The 12,133-nt window shown below is 43.6% G+C and overlaps 1 protein-coding gene across 1 annotated transcript; it reads right to left on the reverse strand.

Annotated features, from left to right (window-relative positions):
• Nucleotides 1–128: 128 nt before the first annotated feature.
• Nucleotides 129–11,739, reverse strand: LOC123877616 (the record flags this gene model as incomplete). Its single annotated transcript, XM_045924442.1, has 7 exons — nucleotides 11,252–11,739; nucleotides 11,060–11,182; nucleotides 10,850–10,987; nucleotides 10,460–10,559; nucleotides 10,277–10,381; nucleotides 999–1,496; nucleotides 129–960 (listed from the first exon to the last, which is right to left on the reverse strand). Coding segments are annotated over exons 1-7 (2,284 nt in total), but the record flags the coding sequence as incomplete, so codon positions are not given.
• Between the last annotated feature and the right edge of the window lie 394 nt (nucleotides 11,740–12,133).

A 12,133-nucleotide genomic window follows, 5' to 3' on the forward strand; every position in this document is an offset into this window, starting at 1 on the left:
CGAAGGTGTCGAGAGAGAGCGGCACGACGCGGCCGGCGACGGGGCGCAGCGGGCGGCGCGCGCGTTCCATCAGCAGCAGCAGGCAGCGGCGGAAGCGCAGCGGAGTGCGCTCCCACGACATGGCGTACACCGCGAACACGATGCGGTCGCTCTGCGCGGCGCGGCGCGGCGCAGCAGGGCGTGGCGCGGCGTACCTTTACGAAGGTGTCGAGAGAGAGCGGCACGACGCGGCCGGCGACGGGGCGCAGCGGGCGGCGCGCGCATTCCATCAGCAGCAGCAGGCAGCGGCGGAAGCGCAGCGGAGTGCGCTCCCACGACATGGCGTACACCGCGAACACGATGCGGTCGCTCTGCGCGGCGCGGCGCGGCGCAGCAGGGCGTGGCGCGGCGTACCTTTACGAAGGTGTCGAGAGAGAGCGGCACGACGCGGCCGGCGACGGGGCGCAGCGGGCGGCGCGCGCATTCCATCAGCAGCAGCAGGCAGCGGCGGAAGCGCAGCGGAGTGCGCTCCCACGACATGGCGTACACCGCGAACACGATGCGGTCGCTCTGCGCGGTGCGGCGCGGCGCGGCGCGGCGTACCTTTACGAAGGTGTCGAGAGAGAGCGGCACGACGCGGCCGGCGACGGGGCGCAGCGGGCGGCGCGCGCGTTCCATCAGCAGCAGCAGGCAGCGGCGGAAGCGCAGCGGAGTGCGCTCCCACGACATGGCGTACACCGCGAACACGATGCGGTCGCTCTGCGCGGTGCGGCGCGGCGCGGCGCGGCGTACCTTTACGAAGGTGTCGAGAGAGAGCGGCACGACGCGGCCGGCGACGGGGCGCAGCGGGCGGCGCGCGCGTTCCATCAGCAGCAGCAGGCAGCGGCGGAAGCGCAGCGGAGTGCGCTCCCACGACATGGCGTACACCGCGAACACGATGCGGTCGCTCTGCGCGGTGCGGCGCGGCGCGGCGCGGCGTACCTTTACGAAGGTGTCGAGAGAGAGCGGCACGACGCGGCCCGGCGACGGGGCGCAGCGGGCGGCGCGCCGCGTTCCATCAGCAGCAGCAGGCAGCGGCGGAAGCGCAGCGGAGTGCGCTCCCACGACATGGCGTACACCGCGAACACGATGCGGTCGCTCTGCGCGGTGCGGCGCGGCGCGGCGCGGCGTACCTTTACGAAGGTGTCGAGAGAGAGCGGCACGACGCGGCCGGCGACGGGGCGCAGCGGCGGCGCGCGCGTTCCATCAGCAGCAGCAAGGCAGCGGCGGAAGCGCAGCGGAGTGCGCTCCCACGACATGGCGTACACCGCGAACACGATGCGGTCGCTCTGCGCGGTGCGGCGCGGCGCGGCGCGGCGTACCTTTACGAAGGTGTCGAGAGAGAGCGGCACGACGCGGCCGGCGACGGGGCGCAGCGGGCGGCGCGCGCGTTCCATCAGCAGCAGCAGGCAGCGGCGGAAGCGCAGCGGAGTGCGCTCCCACGACATGGCGTACACCGCGAACACGATGCGGTCGCTCTGCGCGGCGCGGCGCGGCGCAGCAGGGCGTGGCGCGAGAAAAAAATATTATATTACCGTTTATGCCGTAAATAACACAATTACTGAGCATGTTTGGTAGGACGAGGCAAATCCGAGGCCTTCTTAAGTGATATTAATAAAAAGACGAGGCGCCACGCGAGTTCTTTGTGGTTTAAAAATTGAGGCCTTTAATAACATATTGGCCGAGACTTTTCTACCATTTGCGAGGAAAATTGTTTGTTAAACAATTGATTGAAATTGCGCGTTTTTTAACAGACTTAGACACGAAATTATGTGATCGGCTTGACTTCCTTCCTTCCTTCCTTTCCTTCCTTTCCTTTCCTTCCTTTCGGGACAAAGGGCCGAATCCTTTTGAATTCGGCCCTTTGTTCCGTTTGTTCTGTCTTTTCAACATTCTCCAAGCTACTACCATCTTCCATCGCAACCAGTTTGGAGGATGTCAATCCTAAAAGTCTGCACCGGTTTGTTCGAATTGAACAAACAAGACTGTTCAGGACTTTGATGCCTGCTGAATAATTATACCACTGACTTCGGTACAAACATTCATTATGGACTAGCTGATGATGCCCGCAGCTTCGCCCGCGTGGATTCAGATTTCTAAAAATCCCGTGGGAACTTTTGATTTCTCAGGCCAATAATAGCCTATTCGTAACAGCCCGTCCCCGGGATGCAACGTGTTTCTGTACCAAGAAAAACATTTAAACAGATGATCCTTTAAAAATCCCGAGGGATCACCAGGATTACGGAATGCAATTCCTTACAGCATCAGTGTTGAGGGTTGGGTCCTCGAGGTCAACGACGAAGTGTTTACTTGGTATAGATACCTTCAATATCAATCAATTTATAACCGACAGTTTCTAAATCCCATTAGTTTTGGTGGTCAGCTAGTGCCGTGCAGCATCAGGATTGAGGAGTTGGACTCCAAATTTTTTATGAAACAATGTCGCAAAGTTCTTCTATCGATTAAAAAAAAACGCAAATCGGTTCAGAAATCTCGGAGATTTCAATGTACATAGGTAGAAAAACACAACTCCCTTTTTGAAAGTTGGTTAAAAAAGTAGCCTATGTTACTCCCTGGTCAATCCTCTACTTGTCTGTAAAATCGACACCTCCCACGTAAGTTGTTGTATCCCCAAAACTACAACTTTTCAGTAGAGCGTTTTAAAGATATAAATTGAAATTAAAGCTTCATTTTTTAATATATTTTTGTGAAATTCAGTATTTGGTTATAGTTCACAGTACTTTCACATATTCTGAAAGATAATTTATAGAACTCTGAGATTTTGTTCATACAACATTTTACGGGGTGTTTCATTGTATGTGTTAATTACAACAGTGTACGTCGTTTAAAATTTGTGTACACACATCCTAGCGGCGCGAACAGCACCGACGCGCGACGCGACGGAGCATTTCATTTCTAGTGGCAACATGTCGGTAATGGGTCAGTTTCAAAACTTTCAAGTTACTTATATGGCCCACCATGGTGTTAAGAGGAAAACCTATGCGAATGACATTGACGATTTCCCCTTCAAACTAGCAATTTTGACATGTCATGACCCTCTATTGACAATTAATCAAGCAGACATTTCAATCTGCGAAATTTACGCGGACTTTTAGTATTTTGACGTAGGAGGGTAAAAGATCCAGTAAATGAACGAATAAGGACTACCCTGACTTTGACCTAAAATTAAGATTTATGAGAATCGTTCTATATATAATTTTTATATTTTTTTTTATCTGTGTCTATACACAGTAGGTATACACTCTTAAATTATTTAAATATCAAAAACGCAAAAAAATGCGTGGTATTAATTATTATAAATTATTTTATTTAACAAAAGGATAAATTGCCAGTAAATGAACTGGGAATTTCAGTGAATGAACGAACTCTATCTAGTGCATAAACTCTCGATTCCTATTAATAAATTCTTAAGTATATTTTCGGCTTGGAATTTTAAAAAAAATGTCAGATTTTCAGTTTTTGACTTATTGTATATTTTTTTCTACATTTTGCGCGATAAATCAAAAACTATTTTACATAATAATAATAAATAAAACCTGTTTTAGAATGTATAATACAGCCCTTTCATATGATATTATCCCCTTTGGTATAGTTATCTTAGTTTGAAAGTCACCTAAATTTTCTGGAAAACAGTCCAAATGACTACAGAGAAAATGAAACTTAACGCCCTTGTTGCATCCAAGTCGCTGGAAGTGCAACATCAGCTACTGAATGTGTTAAGAGTAGAATGGTAGATTAGAGGTACTGGGTTGGGGCTGAGGTACAGATTTATCACCAGAAGTCAGAATCGTTCAAATTGCAGACTGCAAGTTACAATAGAGCCGCTTGGAACAATTTTTTTTGCTGTTTCTTCTGGTAATATTCACAACGCAGAAATAATAATCATCATGGTGTTTAGATGGTTTGCGCCAAATTATAAATTTTTTTTAGTAGTTAACTATTCTTATTTGCTCATAAACGCAACGAGGAAATACAGCTTCCACATATAAAAATTGGAGTCCAGGCCTTGCTGTTAGCTGCTAATGGGTTCTCAAAGTAGCCCGAGTATGCTTGTTTTACTGGGCACAAAAGGAAAGAATGAAAGGAGCTTACCCAGTACATCTTAAAAGATCCGTTATAGATACATGCATCCTGCCATGCCTTACCTATGCCAGCCAAACATGGGTCCAGACAAAGAATATAAAAAGAAATAGTGACTTGCTAAAGGGCGATGGCAAGGTGCATAAATTAAGCAAAAAATATTCAAAGTGAGAATTGAAGACATAAGAAAAAAGACAAAGCCTACAGACACCTTGAGACATGCCCTAAAACTGAAATGCAAATGGTCATATTGTATCGATTTTTACAGATGAAAGAAGGACAGGTAGGTAGACCGAAGACGCGTTGGTCTAATGCTATTGTGCAAATCGCGAGAGAAAATTAGCTTGATAGTACCAAAGACAGAGAGAAATGGGGATACCCAAGAGGGATCCATATACAAGAAAGAAGAATACCAGAATAAATATAAAAAAAATTTCAAAAGAAAAATAAAACCGACTTCAAAATCACAAACACTAAAAAGTAAAAAATAATTTAAGTTATTGTGGTTTTTGAAGTCGGTTTTATTTTTATTTTGAAAATTTTTTATTTCAAAATTTTTAGTGGCCCCACTGTACTATAATAATATGCCATGCCCAGCTAAAACCCTACTGTTTACTAAGCAATTACACTGATCGCGAGCAATTTGCTCTTATCCATTGAGGAGTTCTGTTCTCCATCTCAGAAGATATTCATCAGAACTTCATCAAATTTATATGGGACCACCTGCAAAGTATACCTAGCTTTTCAAAAAAAAAAAAATATTCCAAATCGGTCCAGGCGTCTTTGAGCAATCGGTGAACATACATTAAAAAAAAATTGAATTTGCTCTTATCCATTGAGGAGTTCTGTTCTCCATCTTCAAAGATATTCATCAGATCTTTACCAAATTTATATGGGACCACTTGCAAAGTATACCCTATCAAACAAAAAAAAAATCCAAATCGGTCCAGGCGTCTTTGAGTAATCGGGGAACATACATAAAAAAAAAGATACCAACGAATTCAGAACCTCTTCCTTTTTTTAAAGTCGGTTAAAAATATACTAAGATTTACTAACATGGTGTTATACCATAGAGTAGCAAACAGAGGCAAAGCTTCTAAGAAGCGAGCAAAATTTATAACTATTTTGGTAGGGCTGGCACTGGAGGATACAATTTAATTAACAATAGTTATTTGTTCAACAAGATGGTAAAGTTTGTTTTTGTTGTGATTGCCTAGTTTAAATATCGATCTTTAAATATCGATCGATAGATCTAAATATCGATTTTGAACGAAATCAGTCAATTTAGAAAGAATTATAAATGGTGCCAACTTTTTTAAATTTTGGTTACAGGTTCCTATTTTGTGATCCCAGGGAGCTCTAAATATCGATTTTGAACAAAATCGGTCAATTAACAAAGAATTTCAAAATGGCGTCAACTTTTTTAAATTTTGGTAACAGTTTCTTATTTTGTGATCCCAGGGAGCTCTAAATATCGATTTTGAACGAAATCGGTCAATTAACAAAGAATTTCAAAATGGCGTTGACTTTTTTAAATTTTGGTTACAGGTTCCTATTTTGTGATCCCAGGGAGCTCTAAATATCAATTTTGAACAAAATCGGTCAATTAACAAAGAATTTCAAAATGGCGTCAACTTTTTTAAATTTTGGTAACAGTTTCTTATTTTGTGATCCCAGGGAGCTCTAAATATCGATTTTGAACGAAATCGGTCAATTAACAAAGAATTTCAAAATGGCGTCGACTTTTTTAAATTTTGGTAACAGTTTCTTATTTTGTGATCGCAGGGAGCTCTAAATATCAATTTTGAACGAAATCGGTCAATTAACAAAGAATTTCAAAATGGCGTCGACTTTTTAAAATTTTGGTAACAGTTTCTTATTTTGTGATCGCAGGGAGCTCTAAATATCGATTTTGAACGAAATCGGTCAATTAACAAAGAATTTCAAAATGGCGTCGACTTTTTAAAATTTTGGTAACAGTTTCTTATTTTGTGATCGCAGGAAGCTCTAAATATCGATTTTGAACGAAATCGGTCAATTAACAAAGAATTTCAAAATGGCGTCGACTTTTTTAAATTTTGGTAACAGTTTCTTATTTTGTGATCGCAGGGAGCTCTAAATATCGATTTTGAACGAAATCGGTCAATTAACAAAGAATTTCAAAATGGCGTCGACTTTTTTAAATTTTGGTAACAGTTTCTTATTTTGTGATCCCAGGGAGCTCTAAATATCGATTTTGAACGAAATCGGTCCATTAACAAAGAATTTCAAAATGTCGTTGACTTTTTTAAATTTTGGTAACAGTTTCTTATTTCGTGATCCCAGGGAGCTCTAAATATCGATTTTGAACGAAATCGGTCAATTTACAAAGAATTTCAAAATGGCGTCGACTTTTTTAAATTTTGGTAACAGTTTCTTATTTCGTGATCCCAGGGAGCTCTAAATATCGATTTTGAACGAAATCGGTCAATTAACAAAGAATTTCAAAATGGCGTCGATTTTTTTAAATTTGGTAACAATATCCTGTTTTGTGATCCTAGGGATCCTCAAATATTGATTTTGAACAAAATCTATGACAGTTCAAGAAAATAGATTTTAAACACTATTTAAATTATTATCATTAACATTAAATTAAATGAAAACACGACGCGCGACGTGTACTGCAGCCCCTGAGCTTGAGCACAGGCCGAGCCGGTATAAACCGATTTCTCTCCGTACGCGACGTAGCGCCTGTGCTCACGCACACACGCGCCTCAAGCTTGTAGTAGTGTACCTATCGTAGCGCGCTTGTATGAAGCTTTGACTCTGTTCGCTACTCATGTGGTTATACAACGCAATACCACACTAACAAACACTCGTACAAACATACAGACAAGTATATACTCACACACACTCACACACACACATGGACGCACGCACACACACTTTTGAACGGTTTGAACGGAACACGGTTTTGAAATTGAAATTGAAAAAAGTGTAAGAATTTGTAAGAAAATATTTAAAAAAGGTATATCAGCCGGTTTTTTATTCCAGCTCTTAATACATGTAAAAACGTCCAATCTGTTCATTTACTTGAGCCTTTACCCTAGTACCTAATTATATCGACCGCCCCATATCAAAACAAAGTAAATGTCATTTTTCCGAAAATCGTTTTATGTCATAAGCCTAACTTTCATAGTATGTCCCGTTGTATTGTAAGGACACCCACATTAAAGTAAAATTAAAAGCTAGTAAGTCGCTTTGACTATTTTAAAACATAGTAAGTCTATGAACTGGCTAGGTTTTTTATAGATTAATGCGCCTTACTAAGTTTTTCAAAGGAATTAGATTAAATAAAATAAATATCACCCATTATCTAAATACCATGTCAAAACAGTAAATACTTAATGATGCATTAAAACTTAAAAGTAAGATAGGAAAAGTCAATGACCTCTACATGTCAACTGTTAAATATGGCTTGCAAGGGAAATACTTTGCATACTTACATAATGTTTTTAGGGTTCCATATCTCAAAAGGAAACACGGGACCCTTATAGGATCACTTTGTTGTCTGTCTTTCTGTCCGTCTGTCCGTCTGTCGTGTCTGTCAAGAAAACCGATAGGGTATTTCCCGTTAACCTAGAATTATGGGCAGGTAGATAGGTCTCAACTCTCATAGCCCAAGTAAAGGAATAAATCCGAGAACAAATTTCGTGATTCTAGATCAACGGGAAGTACTGTATAGGTTTTCTTGACGGACGGACGGACAAATGGACAGACAACAAAGTGATCCTTTAAGAGCTCCGTTTTTCATTTTGAGGTACGGAACCCTAAAAAAGAAAGTGATGCACATCTAATGAATAAATGTGTAGGCCAGTCTTCACACTAAAATATTTAAACCCCTTTAATTTAAAAACTGTCATAGCCTAGTGGTTAGAACGTCCGCCTCCTAATCGAAAGTCGGGGGTTCGATCCTGGAATCACGCACTACTAACTTTTCAGTTATGTGCGTTTTAAGCAATTTAATATTGTACATCAAATCTTTGAAAAGAGCAACCGCCGAGTTTCTTGTTGAAGACTACGGCCTAAACTTCTCTTGAATTTAAACCACTTACTAGGTTTTGATCTGAGAAAGAAATTTGACATTAATTGACAAAATTGAGAGACCTAAGCTTGTATAAGAACACAGAAGTGTCATAATTCGTGTTCACTTTGCCTAACGTCTCTCAGAGAGAGATTTAAACTGTTTCTTATAATCACTGGCCATATTTCAAATGCGAAAGTGTGTTTGTTGGTTTAATATTCAATCACGCTGCAACGGAGCAACCAGTCGACGTGGTTTTTTGCATGGATACATTTAAAGACCTTGAGAGTGACATCTCTCTCCGCATCGTATTCTTTATTGCTGAGGGTTGTGACCTCTTTCCATTATTCCTACATCTAATGGTAGGTTTTCTTGGGATAATAATGCGGTGGGTTCAAAGAGCCTACGGAACTCGACTAGAAAAACGAGATTTTGACTCTTAGTTTTAACGGTTATGAATTAGTTATTATTATCAGTGATAAAATTGATTAGGGCTGCCAGGTAAAATTACATTTATCTCGGAAAATCAAAGAGTTTCCACGAGATTTTTTCCAAGTTTGCGCTACTAAGTACATATATTATGAAGAGGAAAGGTTTGTTTGTTTGTTATCGATAAACTCTGAAACTACTGAACTACTTGCACTAAAGACATAATCATCAACATCAACCGACAGACGTCCACAGTGAACATAGGTCTTTAATAGGGTCTTCCACATGCTACGGGTTTGCGCCGCCTGAATCTTTGCGCTTGCGCTTGACGACAATCATGCTTTAAAGAAAGCAATGATGAGGTCCAAGTTGGAGCACGCTTACCTGGAAGATGCCTATTCACTCTTGGCTTGCAGGTATCTATGGTATATATGGCAGGAAACACGGCCGCCGAAATGGCGTTCCAACCTTTAGGCTCTCCCCATTGCCCGCAGCATGAATCTGAGCTTCCTTATGATGGTTATATTATGTACATATAATATCTCATAAGAAATCTCTAACACACAATCCAGCTAAGTAGGTCCAATTTCAAAAAAAGCTAGCTAGCCGACAAATCTAACTCAGTTAGGCAGCCTTCGGGAACCTTCGAGATGTCTCTCGTCCAAAATTCCTTAATGCTTGAAGACCAGTCTTTGAATAGAGCATGATGTCAGTGATGAAAAATGGATCCGAAATATAGGTCTTTTTTTGTACACAGGAAATGCCTGACGCATACCCCTCCGTCATGTGGGGCTTGCACCAAACTTGCACTACTACGAAATCCATTTCGGAACACGGCGCCCGAAACGAGGCGCGCTATCTCCTAAAAAACATAGGTATAATACCTATTTAGAACACTTACTATCTGTCATCATAATCTATGACAACCTCCGAGTATTTACCTGGTAAAACCGTAACTTTCGAATAAATTTTAGTATATAAGCAGGCTTCATTTAGAAATGAAAAAATCCCTATTTTATTTTTCAACGATTATAAACACAACTTTCATTCAAAAATAATAAGCTTAAATTCATTTTAAATAATATTTTGCGACGAAATGACGCGCACAGTCCTTCCGCCATGACAGTCCAGTGGACACTGAATTCCATAGAGCGCCTGCAAGAAAATAAATAGCACAGGAAGTTTTTTGGTTAGTTTTAGATTATTTAAGAAATGAAAAACATTTAGTATAAAACTAACAGTTCAAATTGATTGCTAAACCTAAACATATCATTTTCTGGAGGTTGGCTTCAAAGTATCAAGATGTTAAAGAAAACTTTTACAGAACAAGTTGCGAACAGCAATGTTTTCAACTTGTTTTTTTTTATTATTGGGATAATGTATACTAAATTAAAAAAGGCCCTTATAATCTTCACAAACTGAAGTTTTTAATTGCATGTATTTAATAGATGTTAATGCTTTAGAAAAATAAACAATTTACTTCAAAGTACAGCATTTTTGCGATTTGTCAAATAGCAATTACCTTAAGTGCTAGTTTCTTAAATTAGTTTTTATAATAAAACATGAAAATCTGTCCAAATCAGCGGAAACGGATAAAACCAAGCGAGTAAATAAATAGTAAGGTACAAAGTACGGTGCATGATAACATTGTAATATACGCTTTACCTCCGCCGTGAGGTCGTTCCCGTAGTAGCAGTACAGGAACAGCTCGGTGAGGATGCAGACGATGAAGAGCAGCATGGACGCGAACTCGATGCTCAGCACTGCGAGCTGCACAAGCAGACAACACCAGGTCAGTTCATTCCGTTCAGTGTAGTGGCTCAACAGGATGTACTGAAGCGCGCTCACGCTCACGAGCTGGTAGGCCGCCATGCACAGGATCCAGCCTCCGATGCCGAACTGCATCAGCAGCGCTGTCCCGAACACGTCTTGTAACAGAGCCACAGTTCTACAATTGATAACAAATTATTGTTACTTACATCTTCTGTTTTTTGTTTTTATTATAATTTTTGTGACAGTGTTTTGCCTACACTTCGAGATTAGGTCCCGCAATTTTTGGTAAGTACCTATTTGAAAATTATTTTCTTTTTCCTCGCATTGTTCTGCGAGCTAAATTAGCCTTTATTTATTACATACTGAACTCACTCAATAATTGATAATCACGCTTCACCCGAGCGCGTCACTCATTCCACAAAGATGGATAGGAAGTGTATCGAATGTATCGCGGAGGACACTCACTCGGTGACCTTGCGGTACTGATGATAGCACTCCACGAACAGCCTCATCAGCACGGCCTCCGTGCTCGCGCCCGGCGCCGCGCGCAGGCTGGCGGCGCGCAGGCTCGCGGCGCGCTCGGGGAGCGATTGCAGATCCATTCTGAAAAATACTTACTAAAATAATAGCACTGTCCTTTTGGATCTCAACGCAATAAATACGAAAGCAGCTCACCTGAGTATAGTGAGCTGCGCCTTGCACTGCGCGAGCACGGTGGCCAGGAACGCGTCCATCGTGGTGTTGGCGATGGCCACCAGCGTCGTCGCGCCGAACGAGTACAGCAGCACCGCCGCGAACCTGCCGACACGCACGCGGTCACAAGCGGGCCGAGCGGGGCGGGGGCCAGGGGTGGGGCGGGGTGCTCACGCGGGCAGCGGCTCGGTGCCGACGCCGGTCCAGAAGGGGAAGTCGTCGGGCAGGCCGCGCGCGCGCCGCAGCACGGGGAACAGCAGCCACAGCGTGCACGTCAGCACGGCGGTGCCCGCGTACACCACCAGCAAGCGTCGCGCGCCGCGCGCCACGCCTCGCTCCAGCGCCGCCGCGCGCCCCGCACGCGCCGCGCCGTCGAAGCTATGCACCATGGCGTCGATGCGGTCGGCGTCTGCCAGGAACACGAGCTGCTTGGCGATGGCGGTGACGTGGCACAGCAGCAGGAACATGACGCGCGCCAGCGCGCGCATGTCGCGCAGCGCGCGTGCCGCGTGCGCGCACTCCTGCAGTAGGTAGGTGGCGGTGAGCGCCAGCACGAGCGCGCGGTAGGCAGCGTGCGCGCGCGAGGCGGTGCGCGCGCGCATGTAGCCCGCGCGCCGCAACAGCGCCGCGTGCAGCGCCACGCAGGTCGACGCGGGCGGCATGGCGCGCTGCGGAGGGAGCGTCGTTACTGAAAGTGCACAGCTCCGGCGGGCAGTGACCTGACGTAAGGATTGAGGAATTCGATGCAAAACATTTACCTAAAGTCACCACCCCTCGAATCTATTCCCAATTCCCAATTCATCGAAGAAATCGATCTCATTTTCAAAGATCTTTCAAGGGTTTAGCGGAGTTCAGGCTGAATGTTGTACAATACATATAAAAATCTGCTTCATTTCTTGTTTTTTTGTACCTTTAGTACCTGCTACATCTAAAAATGCCTCGCTTTTAAGTTACCAAGTATCCATACTTTCTCTAAAGAAGATAACTCACTCTCTCAGTTTACTGAAATGACGGAGGTCTGGAGACTCTAGGATCTTACTATATAAAGATTTAATC

The sequence above is a fragment of the Maniola jurtina genome, chromosome 2, assembly GCF_905333055.1.
Source record: "Maniola jurtina chromosome 2, ilManJurt1.1, whole genome shotgun sequence".
Taxonomy (NCBI): domain Eukaryota; kingdom Metazoa; phylum Arthropoda; class Insecta; order Lepidoptera; family Nymphalidae; genus Maniola; species Maniola jurtina.